This window comes from Triturus cristatus, chromosome 11 (genome assembly GCF_964204655.1).
Source record: "Triturus cristatus chromosome 11, aTriCri1.1, whole genome shotgun sequence".
NCBI lineage: Eukaryota > Metazoa > Chordata > Amphibia > Caudata > Salamandridae > Triturus > Triturus cristatus.
The window spans coordinates 1,064,630,043-1,064,644,604 of NC_140594.1; the positions used below are offsets into that span (position 1 = coordinate 1,064,630,043).

Genomic DNA, 14,562 nt, shown 5'->3' on the forward strand with positions numbered 1-14,562 from the left:
TAACTAACCTATGTTTCTTACAGATATATCGTTACCGAAGGTAAGTAACTTGCTCATTTAGAGCAGCGTATATACAGAAGATGTAGGCAGCAAGCTGAGGTGCATTTACAGTAAATAAGATATGAAAAAGTAGGTAAACATTTCATTGAACGTCAATTTGTGATGCAGGATTTTAAGGACTATAGCAGGTGGAGATTTTTTGCATGCAATCTGTAAATGTAAACCCGTTAAAAGAAACAGTTTTTAAAATTCTGCTTTGAAGGAATGTGGCTTTTGCAAGCTTTCTGGAGCCATTCTAAGAGGTGGCACAGATATTACCCTTACTGGAAAAAGGAAGCCCAGTGCTTGTTGAGACCCCTTTACAAGCGATTCTCAAGCAGTGCCACATTTAAGCACATCCCATTACCGGTAATTTCAATTTGCCGACACCAGTATAGCCCCACTGTATGCAATGTAATCAATACTTTCAAACCCAGAGAGACCCCTCTTGTGTACCTACTCGATCTATATATTTAATACTATTGCTACAGTTTTTGAAAATCATTTTACATCAAACATACCGTACACATATAATAGAAAACATGTTATATAAACGCCCACCAACTTAAAAATAGAACTAGACAGTTGGTAAACACAGAAAAGACACCATGTCCTGCACAATGGATGTAACACCTGGCTCTGAACACGATTCTCCAGGCTTTAGATTTATGTAATTCTGATCTGCTGCGAATAGACTATTGGGATTTTTATCCAGGACCTCACTCCATAAATTAAAAAATAAAAAGCAATCCACATCCCATAACAAGCTCTGTATCTTTATTTAAACATGATTAAATAAGATGGTTCCCTGCTTCTGACTTTATGTAATAGTAACATGGGCTTTGTATCCTGGTGACTATGAATAAACGCCTAAAATACAGGACATTTTTGGGAAGTGGTCAGCTTGGCCACTAACCTCTGGGACATTTCACAGCTTACCTACAGTTTAGTTACTGTGCTTTCATTAATGTTCTATCTGTAGTGCAACCTCCAGTCCACTGTTTGAGTTGATATTTACCCATGCATGGTCAGTCGGTGCAAGGTTTATGACAGCACCAGGTAGGTCTTGTGGTAGGCAAAGATGCCATGCCTATCTGATCCACCTGTTAATGTGGGTAATTGAAAATGAAGAGTGTATATGACATTTAGTAACTTCATGTTTTGTATCATAGAGGGACCACAAAGCGAGAGCCCTGCCTCCTTGTGTAGTTCTCTTTCTGTAGGGTGAGAATTCGTTGTCTGGAGTTAAAATCTCACTAAGATGTAATGTCAAGGATGGAAGAACATTAACGCCAAATGTCTGCTGATTTACAGGTACAAATTCAGTGAATGGCCAATACCGTGGTTCCTTAACAGAAGATACAGGCAAAGACAATTCTTTGCTTTACCATATGTGGACCGTTTCACAAGGTAAGTTCTGTGGAAAACTTTGTGATGGAATGATAGTCTCACTTTGATGGATTACATTTCTGGGTGTCTTGTTTCATGTTTGGGGTATCTAATTATGTAACGGTAATTTGTAGACACTGTATCCTGGCAGAAGGTTACTTGAGAGTGTGTGAGATAAGTTGCATAATGGTTCTGAAGTGGATTAAGAAGGGGAAGGTAGAGGCAAGTTAATGTAGATTTGGAGTCTTGGCTGAAAGAGCTAAGTCTTTGGTGTATTTGGATATTCGTGTAGAGCATTCTGCCTATGACGTGCTTACTCAACAAAACTTTGGCCACCAAAGCACCTTTTCCTGAATCCGGGAACAGTATGCCAATTGGCAGTCACTAATCTCAAAAGTTTTCAATGGGCTATGGAGCAAATGTAAGACATGTAGGACCCCTTTGGCAGATAGTCTTGTGAGTTCTATAAATTACATTAAATTGGATTTGAGCTGTAACAGAAAGTCAGACAAATGTGATAACAGGTTTTGACGTAGCCACTGAGTTTGTATAATAATGTTCTAGCTATACTATTCTCTATTTTTATGGTTCCTGTTGTGCAAAACCTACTAGGCATATGGAGGTGGTGTTGCCATGGTGAAGCCTTGGGAAATTGAGTACTCATTGTGATGGTTTGCGTCTGTCATGTGAAATTGGTGAATGATCAGATTATTAGGTGATGTATCCTAGGTCAATAATTGTGTTGCTAATAGTCTGTAAAATTTCTTCTATGTGCAACATTGCCGAAGCTTTAGAAGGCTTAAGCAAAAATATTTTTACGAGCTCTTCCTGTTATAGGTCGAGTCAAAATGTCATATAGGGAATGATGTTAAAGCAGAAAAGCAAGACAAATAAAAATGGCTCAGATACTACACTGTATGCAGACTCAATGTGCAGAAGGGCACAAACACTGAACCCATGTAAATAAGCATTAGGTGATAAACAATGTAAAATGTTTCCAAAATGCACCAAACGCTGTAAATTAGGGATGTCCCTTACACCTTGTGCAAATGGAAGACTCCTGGTGGCAATGGTCTCCCAGTGCAATTTCATGTAACATACTAAGCATTTTAGAGATCAGCCTATTGTTATGTCCGAAGGCTTGGAAGAAATGTATGCATAGTAGTTTTAAAAGCTGATCCAGACTTCGTATGTGGTGTTAATGTAAGAAGCTGGCTCCGTATATGGTATACCACTACGTGGTTATATCGTGCACAGAGTTCAGAGATTCCCCCAGATGTGTACAGAGCTCAATGTAAACCCAAAGTGCTCTATTTGTGGTAGTGCGGGCAAGCGGCCTTAGGCCTAACACAGAGGAGTGTAAGACATTTGTTATGCACACAGTGACTAATAAATGACACACAACTCAAAAAGGAGATATACACCAATTTTAGAAAAACAAGCTTCTTTCAAGATGTATTTCAAGAAGAAGATGTACGCAAAAAGGTTAGTACGTTTTTCAGGAAAAATACTTTACACTCTAAAAGTGGACACTGTGCAATTTTCTGGCTGTGCGATGTTAACCTATGGAGGAAAACAAGCATGCAGTTTATCAGGTAAGTACACAAATTACAGATCCAGTCTTCAGGTCAATACCAGGCAATGTTCAAATTGGTGTCCCAACAATGCACCACCAGCGGCACGGGGCAGCCAGATGCAGAGGTCAAATTAGGAGTCAGGCTCCCAATGTTAACCAGTGGAGACTGGGGGGGTTATTGAAGATGCGCTGCCCACATGTGAGTAAAGCGGAGTCCAGGGTCGATCTTATGGAGTTAAGGTAAGTACAAGGAGGGGCCACAAGGCAGCACCAAGTTTACACCCTTGGCAGAGGCCGGGTGCAGAGTGCCAACACAGCATCGGGCGCCCAATGCAGTTTCAATGGGGAGACTGGTTTTGGAAAGAGGCTGCAGGCGCAGGCCAGGAGACTGCGCAAAGAAAACCCACAGCTGCCCAGGTAAGTTCTGATGCTAGGGGGCGTAGGGACACTGTTGGTCAAGCTCCCCAAGGCAGAGGGGCTTCAAGTGCAGGGGTGTCCTTTTGCGGCGGGTACTGCATACCGGACAGGTCATCTTCAGGGGGAGTTTTTGGTTTCAGGCTGCAGGCATAAAGGTAGAGCCCGGCAGAGGTCAGCCCATGGTGGACCCTGGATCAGATGCGCTGGGAAACCTTTGCAGGACCTGTGGGCCACTTAAACTCGGGCTGTGTGCAGAGGTGGGTCCAGAGTCGGTTTCGCGATTCCTCAGGGCTGAGTTCCTTTTCTTTAAAATTTTGTTTCTTCTGGCCAGGCCCGCTGTCTACAGGAGATCATCATCTTTGTCAAAGGCAGTCCTCCCAAGGCTTTGGAGGTTTCTGAGTGGCAGTCCCGTTTGTTTTTTGGCGCCGGATTGTTGAGGGCTGCAGACAGTATGGTAGGGTTGAGACCAAGTGCGTTGGTGCCTGCAGTCTTCTCTGCTGGTGTGACACTGTAGTGTCCAGCTCTTCTTAGGTCGTCAAGATTCTGTTTCAGGGTCTGAGGGAGTCACCTAAACACTAGATTTAGGAGGGGGGGTGTTACAGGGGAGTAACAGGTAGTAACCAATGGGTTCCTTACCAGAGGTATCTACACCAAATATTATGCCTCCCTCCTGTGGGAGGGGGGCATAGCCTTAATTGGATAAGTCACACCATCTTCAAGATGGTGAGCCCTGAAAAATACTTAACTTCTCATCCAGTACCTGAGGGGTGGAGTTGGCGAAGCGGGGGGCGGCATCGGCATCGGCACCCCTCCTATTCTATATTGGTTTTCATGCGGGTTCTCCCGTCTAAAGGGGGCTGCCAGCTGGGGCCGCATTACAAAGGCGGCCAGGCCTTTGAAGCTCCCCACTCACGCACTGTGCTCATCCTGGGGGGAGGTGGGGTGACACCTCCGCCCAGGATGTGCTTTTTTTTCTGTCCTCAAGAGAGCATAAGCTCTTGGCTTAGAAAATATGTCTGGTGGTGGCAGGCTTCCTACAGCCAGTCAGAGACCACACCTGGGTTGGTACGTTTTCAGGGGGCACTGCCGAGGTGCCTGCTGGGTACGTATCAATACATCCCACACTGGCATCAGTGTGGGCTTATTGAGAAGAGTTGTTAGGTGTTCAGTGAACCAATCATGGTGCAGGGCAACGAGAGTTGTCGTGTTTCCAGCCCATGTACTCTCTATGGTTTCATTGACACTTACAATATTTAAGACTAGACTTAGATATTGTAGGGGCATATCTGCTCATGCAGATGCCCACACCTGAGATATAGTGCACCCTGCCTTAAGGCTTTTAAGGTCTGCTAGAGGGGTGACTTTCATATACCCTGGGCAGTGTTGCTTGGGCATGGCACACAGGCAGTGTGCCATGTCGACTTTTGTCGTTTTTGTCTGCACCAAGGCATCTAGGCTGTAATGGCAGTCAGCATGGCCCTGGTGAGGGTCTCTAGGGGACACTCTTCACTCCCCTTGCCCTAGGTACCAGGGTACCATTTACTAGGGACAGGTGGGGTCTGAAGCTGCCAATCGTGGTACAGTTTTAGGAAAGGAACACTGGGAACCTGGACAGTAGGGACCCAGTTCTCTACAGTCAAAGTTGCATCAAAAGCCAGACAAAAAGTGGGGGTACTGCAACAGAAATTCCCTTTCCCACAGTTTAGAACAGGTAATTACCTTAAAAACACTAACGCCATAAATTAGGATGTTGCCTTAAGTAGTTAGATGTCATGTATGGATTTGTATATTGTAAAATTAGCCAAAATGCAGCGGAGTCTTGTACAGTATCGGAGGCATAGAGTTCACAAATGATTAGAGGGGTAGCTGGTTCTAGGACACCTCCATACTCTTACCTTCAGCACTTGAAATCTTAAAACACCCTCCCCTCAGCACAGGATCCGTATCCTTTACCCATTTTTAGATAGTTAATTAAAAAAAACCTCACCTTACTTCCCTTTTCCTCACAAAGCACATGGCTTTTATAATTTGAGGACCATTAGATGGTGATTAAATCCCCAAGATGATGATCACTTAAGGTTTCTACACGGTTGTAGCACCATTAATAACTTGTAAAAATTGTTTGATAATTAAGTTGGATGAAGATGAGGCATCTTCTACTGGCCAAGGCAAAGGTATTTGACTTACAAATATGTATTCTAGCATACACATCGTGAATGCACGCTCACAGGCTTTATACACTTTGACCACACCAAAAGAGAGTGGCTAGATATAAGACTGGTTATGTTGTATGTACAACACCACTTTAACACTGGGACATTCGTGGAAGGTGTCCATCTGACCGTTCCGCTTGTTTCACTTCATCCAGTCCTATTTGATGCACAAATGCTTCTGTTTCTTATTTACTGGATTTATGGTTATCTCATGCCTTTATCATCAGTATCTGTTAGTACTACATTTTGTATACATTATGCAACTGTTGAATCTTTTTCTTCTCTCTCATTTGCTGTTTTGTTTTTCATTATATAAAAACAACAAAATGTTTTGAACACAAAACAAAAAATTAAAAGGCATGGCATTGTGAGATCGATTCTAGGCAACAGACTGTGTAAAGAAAAGACGCCATATATGCTGACTGTTTTTTCTCCGTTTCAGATTAACTATAGAAAAAACATTACGGATGAAAACAAGGAAGGAAAGAGCAAAAAAGGAAGAAAAGCTTGCCTTGGAAAAAAAGTTTCCACATCTCGCCAACTCCAAAAATTAACCTGGAATAAATAAATGCATCTTCTATCCGTTTGCCATGAACATTGAGAATGAACAGAATATAGTTGATATTCTGTGAAATGTATTTGAATATTAAAATCCTGTAATTTGATTTCTTCAAAGCCGGACTGTAATTTTATGATATTCCTGTTCTTGAGGAATTTGGTAATGTACGTAGAGACGGGGATGTACTCCGATTTGTGTTTTCTCCAGTAGAAAATACACATAATTCCCACTATGTAAATACTTACAGGAACATATGTATGCTTTTATCAGCAGAATCCAAATGTTTCTATTGCCAGCACTATCCAATAAAACAAAGTTTCTCAGATTCATGGCTCAGGATTTCTGTGGGGACCGCAGGATGCTTCAGTGGTGTTTCTGGTTGTGCTGAATTAATCATAGTCGAAAGGGCCTGGTTTAGAGTTGAATGGTACTGGAATATCCTCCGATTCCTGGAGGAAGTGTTAGATCTCCAAAGGATTAATTGAAAGCTAAATCCGTTTGTTTAGAAACCGTTTACTAGTTCAGTTACCCCAAAGTGGGTTAACATCCTCTAGGAATGAAGGATTCTAGAGACTCCACCATGTCTCCTTTAGTTTCATTGAAGTATTCCAGCTGTGGCATGTTATAAGGCTTTTAGAACATTCCACTCCACCATGTCTCCTTTAGTTTCATTGAAGTATTCCAGCTGTGGCATGTTATAGGCTTTTAGAACATTCCACTCCATGAGGGAGTAATGTCCGAATTAAAATCAAAGGCCTCCCGTGCGACAGAGGTGTTTGATACCTGCAGCTCCAAAGTCTTTGTTTCACAGCTCTTGCTGTCAATGTTCAACAATTCTGGCCATGGCTGTTACTCATACACCTCTGAACAGCTGTGAAAGAAGGCTCAAACCGGCCTCTGGTTCCCCATGGGCTCGGTCATACTATTTTTCTCATTCAGGCAAGCCAGGAAGAACCAGAAGCAGAGCAGAATTTACCTTCCCTACTTCGGAGGCTTCAGTGACACAGGTACGGGAGAGGGTGCCTAGGTGGACAGCCTCTGCCTTTCCCCAGTAGAGTCCCCATATTCTGACGAGGCAGAGGCTGTGGATTAGGCTGCTGCTTATACCCACTTATATAGGACGTTGCTGCTCCATTGTATTCAGCAGAGCTCTCGGGAGACCTTTGTTCTTATCCATTATGAGAAAGCATAAAAGCACACTCATTAATTGGTATCCCATTTTCGAATGCTTTCTTTTTTGAGGTACCTAAAGTTTACACCAGCTCCCTGGAAGTTCCACATTAGGTCAATATTGCATTCTGTTGAAGGGGTACAAGACCACTGTGGCATGATACTGGTAAAACGTGTGACAATATTTGCATTTTTACTCAACGTGTTGAATAATAGTGCAAGTCTTTCCAGTGCAAGATTCTAGAGAACTGTGCAAACGAAACTAAATTCATCTTTTGTAAAAAAAAAAAAATAATGCTGTTTGAATTGACCGATGGTGAAGCTGAAATTGTAATGCTTAAGAGGCGCTTCTGTGATGCTCCCAACTTAAAGTGTTCCCTTTAATATCTCACTGTGTCCATTATATAAGGAATCGGTACCGGTGTTTTTCTTTTTTTTTTTTTGTTGATAATAGATGGGATATTTAATTACGAGTAGATAACATTCTAGATCTGTGAACAAGCTTGAAGCAATATCAACTTAACTTGCTTGTGGTTGTATTTTAAGAGATGATAGCGTTGCTGTGTATTGCGACTGAGAAGTAGTGATTTGATTGCGGACAACGACACTTGCCGAGCAGATTGTTTAATTTTAAAGTGTTCTAATACTTGGGACTTCACAAATCACTGCAGTACAAGTTGTGTCCTGGGAGGAGTGAGCTTCTGCACTCTAGGATCTCCAGTGAGAGCTCAGTGGATCTCCAAAACATGCATCTTTTCGCCGCCATTAGAAGTGATATCCAAGCTTTCTTTAATCGATCATTCCACGCAACCTTTGTGAAGGACATGTTACAAAAGTAATGTAACAAGATCCAATGGCGGAGTGTAAAAATATGGGGGCAGTTTGACATCAGTAGTAAGCACACTTGATGCAACAAAGGTCCCAATGAGTAGTCCTTGTTGCTGCTAAAACTTGAGGCAGCAGGTATGGGGTAGGTTCATTTTGTTGGCCCATTTCATTTGCTCCAGTGTGACCTGCTTGTCTGGGTTACTTTGAAGGAAAAAAATTAATGCAATTAATATGCCCATTCTCATCTTCTGAGACTGCAACTGCACATGTCAGCATTGCCATCCTTATCGGAAAGCTTACCGCTGTTCAGTGGTTCATTTGAAACAGCATAATCCTTTTGTAGTAAACGCCTATGGAGTTTCAGCGTGGTTATTATTATTTTTTACATGTTGAAGCACCAGAATGCTCTTTCTGTCACTGATGATGGCGCTAAATACATTCCAGGGATCCAATGGTGACAGGACATATGTTTGGCTGTGAGATGGAAATATCTTAAAATATAATTAAAAAGATGCGCCAAATTCCTTGCTTTCGCGTCACACCCTTCCAAGTATGATAGAAGCTCCATTTCATACAAAACATTTTGGCATTGCCTCTCTTCTGGACAATTGTATCAAAAACGATTTTGTATAAAGGCAGCTTCCTCCTAAATGGACGCAGAATCTACCGGAGCCCCTTTGGGAGAGATGGAGCAACGGTGACCCAATGGAGTTGATGAAAGTCCTAACTCTGGCAAGATTGTCACCAGTGAACTCCTCATCTTGCCCTATGGGCATCAGAGGTGCGTGGCATGCACTTAGAGACCAGTCCAGCCACGGCAACCCCAGTGGTACTTGCAAAGGGTTGTGGCAGAAATTGCTCCTTTAGCGCCACGGTAATCTCAGTGGCATCCTTTTTTTTTTAATTCCCCCCTACCTCTGCAACGATACGCACCCAAGGGAGACAGCCTTGGTTCTCATCAAAAAACAACTACTTGAGAGAGGCCTCTTAACGTCAGTGGGCGCTCCTGCACGTCTTCTAGTGACACTTATGGATTGCGGCCAGTTTGTTCTCCAAGTGAATTCCGCGAATGCTTTTCTTAATACTCTACCAGTGGGTTATGGATCTTGAAGTACTCTGTAATTGGTTTAGATAAGGGACTAGCGATTGTCCTGGCAGGGCTTGAGTGCAGGTTGTATACTAAATGGGCCAGAGGTGCTTCTGCAAGCGGAGGGCGTCTGAAATCACGGTGTTGTGGTTTCAACTTGATCTTTTGTTATTCTAGTGCTCTAGCTCTCTTTTCTCCCTTCAGTGGGTACTGGTGAACTTACAGGGTTTCATTAATCCGGTGCCATTTGGTGAAGGACTAACAGAATGGATGCAGCTTATTACTGTCTGGCGCGTTAGACTGCAATGTATCACAAACTGTGGCTTGATTTTTGTGACCATGGTCCAATGCTTAGATTTATTAATAAACTAATATAAACCTAAACAGACACAGGAAAGTTTTTTTGTGTTTTTTTTTTTTAAGCGTTTTCCTCTGTTACCTGACATGTTGCCAGTAAGCACGTAAACTCTGCTTCAGATTTCCCTGAAATTGCACGTGCTTGAGAATTTAAGCTTCTGTCGAAGCAGGTTAAGAAGAGAATATTGCAGCCTCCAGAATGGAAAAAAACCCTGCATTCTTCCCTTTAGAGGGGCAGTGCACTAGCTCCAGATAACGCCTCCGCTTTTACTTCAACTTTAATGTTTGTTCACATCTCTGAAGCCAATGCCCCAATCTTCAATGTTTTCCTATGTAGTGTCACACTCCCCGACGCCCAAAATCGAGAAGCGAAGATTTCCACGATTCAAGTACTTGAGCCCATGTGTCGGAACCATGTTTAAATTCTCCAAGTGACTTAACGGAGTTGAATTCTAACATGTTCCAATTGAAGAAATCTCACTGTGCCATTATATTAAGAATTTGGAGAACATTGTATTGAGTATTTCAGTTAAAAGATGGAATATCGCACTAAAAGTAGATATGTGCACATGCTTAAAGCATCATCAACTTAACTTGCTTTAAAAATCATGGGTGGCTAAATTGTAAGAGATAATAGCGATGCTGTGTATTGTGACGGAGGACAGCAATGGCCCTGAAAGGGCTGCATGTGGGATGCTGCCTCCAAACACAGCTCCCCTGAAAAAAGGCATAAGGCACCAAAATCCCTACTCGGCAGTCTGCTTGTGTTATGGATACAGTTTTTTTGCAGGCCAGACAATCCTGATTGTAGTCTCCAGCAGCAGCTCAAAATAATTGGCTGGGAACGTAGTGAGAGTATGTTCTGAAAAAGTGAAGAAACGGGTGAGGGGCTATCATTTTGATTGTGCTTAAAAGGGAAAGATTAACACAAAGTTTTCAATTTTCAGCAGTAGAAGAGTAGCATGGGACATTGAGAATGAAACAGTTTAATCATACAATGTAGTTTCATGTCATGAGTATTTGTGAGAAAGCCAAGGCAGGTGAAAAGTAATAGACACACAATTGATGGACGGAATGCAGAACAAATCAAAACATTCACCCCCAGTCAGGAGATCTGGGTTAAATCCATCATTCTTTTGCTCACCGTGCCAACCCAGTTTAGACCTGCCATATGCACATCAGTCTTGACCCTGTGCCTCATGGGAACAGTTCTGCCTGAACTGCCAAGCCAGGTCCTCCCTGGACCGGAAACAAGTATCCTAGGACCGGCAGATCTCTGTACTGGGGTGAATGTATGACATTGTTCTGCATTCTGTCCATCAATTGTTGTTTTTGCAGGTGAAAAGTAATGTCAGTGACCTGTAAAAACTCAAACCCGCTAGGACAGACACCCTTACAACCGGCGTGTAAACATTGTGCATGAATTGCAGTTGTACCCTTTTGTTCTGCTTGAGCCTCATCATAGACTGTTTGAAGATCTGCGAGATATAAGATATTTGCTCCATTTGAAGTTGGATTGAGGTGGATATCGCTGTGAAGATCGTAAGCTTGTTTGGGAACTGTTCTTTAGAATCCACTCACTGTGTGGTGTTAGGTATCTTTTGTGAATTCAGTAGGGACTGGGATCTTTTTCTACTGATGCTGAGAAAATTTGACACTGAAAAAGTGGAAATGTGTTTTAGTCAAACACATGTTGTCTGTTGTGAAGATGAACAACAGAGGCTGTTGGCAACATTTGAACTTGAAAACCTTGTATGGTAATTCTTTGGACATTTCAAGGGTTTTTGATTATAGGAAAGACTACTTTTGCTGTTAAATTGTGCAATGGAGGCTTGATGCAAACCTTGTTTTCTGAAAATCTTATTGCACAGTAAGGTTTTAGATTATTGAATTTGTTTTAATATTCGCAATCATCTAGTGTAAAATTTGTGTTATATGCTTACTGTTCTATTTATCATCAGTCAACTCCACCACAATTTAGGTACCATTGAGGCACTTTGACCATGTCTGCCCTCATGACAGTTAATTCCTCAAGCATAGTTATTCAGAATTCCTGTATACTGTTGCAGCTCCATTGCATATGAATAGGGGGCCAGTTGTCTTTTTATGCACCTCACGCATATCTGGGCTGTTCTCAATATCTTAAGGGACAGTCAAAGCCTATACTGGTAAATGCTATGCAGAGATATTGAAGTGTATGAGGTGCTGATTTGGCAAGATGAAATTCCTCTTCTAACTGAACGTCTTTAATCGGTCTCCCTCCATGGCTGACACTGTTTCGAGATTGTGCCAAGAATAAAAGCACTTCAATATGGCCAATTATTAGCATCTTTCAGCTGTACTGGATGAATGTTGTTGGTAGTGCTGTGAAGAGTATGGTGATAGTCAATTCTATGTGCTTTATATATAATATATATATGTAAATAAAGTTCTGTCTTAAGTGTACTGTTGGGTGTACGATTAAAGATGTGTGATGTTGTGAGAGTACCAACCATTCGGCAGATCTTTGGTACTGTGCTGAATGTGTGTGCTGTGTTATGTCGAACGAGTCTTGCTCACAGTTTGTGGGAGGTGTCCATGTACACAAAAAATTTAATTTTGGGTCCTTTAACAAAATGTGAATAAGGAAATGATTCAATGTTTGCCTAGTTCTGAAATGTACTTTAATGGATATAATCTGGAGCAATCATTGCATATGGTACCAACTTGGCCCAGCAGTTATACAACCCTAGATTTCCTCTTGGATCTGGTAGACATTAATATCGTCATAGTTGTATCATATTGTGTATATATTAGGCCTGGGTGAAGTTCGCCTCTGTTGCGCTAGTGTGAGTTATGCAAGCGGGGGGAGTGAGTTAGGTCACGCCGTTCACACTGATTTTTAGCCCCGGGTTTTTGTCCCGCACTGGAAAATCAGCATGAATGGCACCATGCGCAGCGCAAGAGGGCGCTGCTTCTTTCTGCTGCTCAAGTACATGTTCTACTCGAGCGGCAGCTCCAACGCGAATGGATGATTTCTCCATGCGATCAGTCGCAACCCCCAGTGTTAAGAAATGTCGCTGGTCTAGTGTTAGATTTTCCTCAATTGCGAACGTATCAATGACAAAATCCGCAAACAGAGAGGGTTTCATCGCCCAGGCCTATTATATATAGCAGATATGTTTGGGAATGCGAGGATAAAAACCGATTACTGTCAGACATATGGTTTTAAAACGATAGGGTAAGGATGTTAAATTAGAAGTTTTAAAGTGTGGCTCATTGCCAAGGAATTCAGTTTATACTCTGCGGAGATATGATCCGGTTCAATCTGATTCGGTGCAAGGCTTAGAAATACAAATCCAGTACTCCTCAGAGCTACCTCTGCTTCTTGGCGTTGATTTGAAGGCCAGTCTCTGTATTTCAGCTGCTTCCAAACATGTTGGCTGATCAGATGTGTAGGTGCTGGGCATATGTTCTAGGCAGGGTATTGCAAGATGTGGGTCTACACAAAACCCAGAAATGGCTTCAGTAAACTTTATGTACACTGCGAAGATCTATAATCTCTGCCCTCATGTCTGCAGAAGCCGGTTATGGGCTGGTTCTACTTGGTCAGAGTTTTTGTAGGTCGGCACATTCCAGCCGCCTGGATATGTAATGGTTGCAGCTTGTTAGTGAGCTGCTTGGGAACCACTAAATTTCAGGTTGTACTAGTCCCGTCATGGCTTCACCAGGCCTGTTTATTTTCACCCTTTCAAGAGGTAGAAGAATGTCATAGTATGTTGACAGCAGCAGATCTCAACCATGACAACCACATTGATTAGACTTTTGATGGATAGGTCAGTGCTAAGTAGGATTTGGAGATTTCTTATCTAAAGTGAGTTTGCTTCAAATTCAAAAGCTGGTCAAAGGCCAGTAATTCGGAATCGGGTTGTCTTATAGTACTTATCGGCTGCAGTCATGAAGAGGATGTACTTCCCAGGACCAGGACTGGTCGTTAGTTACAGTGAATTTGAGCGTTTGTGGTATTTTTAACGTTCACATGGTAGCGTTAAGATACTTATGCCAAAGGGTGCACATATTAAACAGATTACATGCGAGTGAACAGACCTCCTGTCAGCCTACTTTGAACATTAGCCCAATATTGCACTTGGCAAATGAGACTAACCTACAAGTGGGTGGGTCTCCCCAAAACAAAACTTGTAATAAACCAAGAGCACGATTCATTTTACAGCACAAGGAACTTGAGGGACCACTCACTCAGTGATGGCACGGCGCGACAATCTATGAAGGTCTTGGCGAAGTTGAGCTAGAGGCAGGTGTATGTCCATCACCGACATTTGCCGGTGGCAGCCGACACATGGCCTAAAATCAGCCTTCCTTGCAAACATACCTCACACTAGGAAACAATGTCTCAAAGAAGTCTACGACAAAAGGTCGTAAAAGGTCAGTCAAAAAAGTGTCTGGATAGCTCTTCTCCAGATCTGCACTGATAGGCACTGGGGAAAAACCTGATTTCAGTGCGCTGGGGTGGCGTCTACATAGGCACTGCGGATGCCACTTCTGGCACAGACAACGCTACCATGTGGACTAGTACGCCACCTACTGGTGCAAAAAAAATTCCCGATCTAGACTGAAGCCTGGGTATAAATCTAAGGTAAGGAATCTGCATCTATAAGTCTCTATTATATACTAGAATTCTAGTAATGCAACATGAAGTAAATGATTTCACTGCCAAAACCACAAATTGAAAAAACAATTAACTACTAGCATACAGGCAATTTCAAACACAAAGCTAACTAGGAAAACCTGATCCATAACATTTTCGGAGGTGTGATCACATACTGACATTTTAAAATAAAATTTTAAAACAGCAAAATATTTTCTTTCAAAGATTATTAACTCAAGAGGCAGACGAAATATTTCAGGTAAATTATTGTATTGAAATGTA

The 14,562-nt window shown here is 42.2% G+C and overlaps 1 protein-coding gene across 1 annotated transcript in view; it reads left to right on the top strand.

The window, feature by feature from the left end:
* Window positions 1–6,518, top strand: part of MRPL47 (mitochondrial ribosomal protein L47) — a 50,430-nt gene extending 43,912 nt beyond the window's left edge. The window contains exons 6-7 of the mRNA XM_085635389.1: window positions 1,354–1,449; window positions 6,077–6,518. Of these exons, the coding sequence (XP_085491515.1) occupies window positions 1,354–1,449; window positions 6,077–6,188 (208 nt within the window). The 3' untranslated portion in view covers window positions 6,189–6,518. The remainder of the gene's footprint in view (window positions 1–1,353; window positions 1,450–6,076) is intronic.
* The last annotated feature ends 8,044 nt before the right edge of the window (window positions 6,519–14,562 follow it).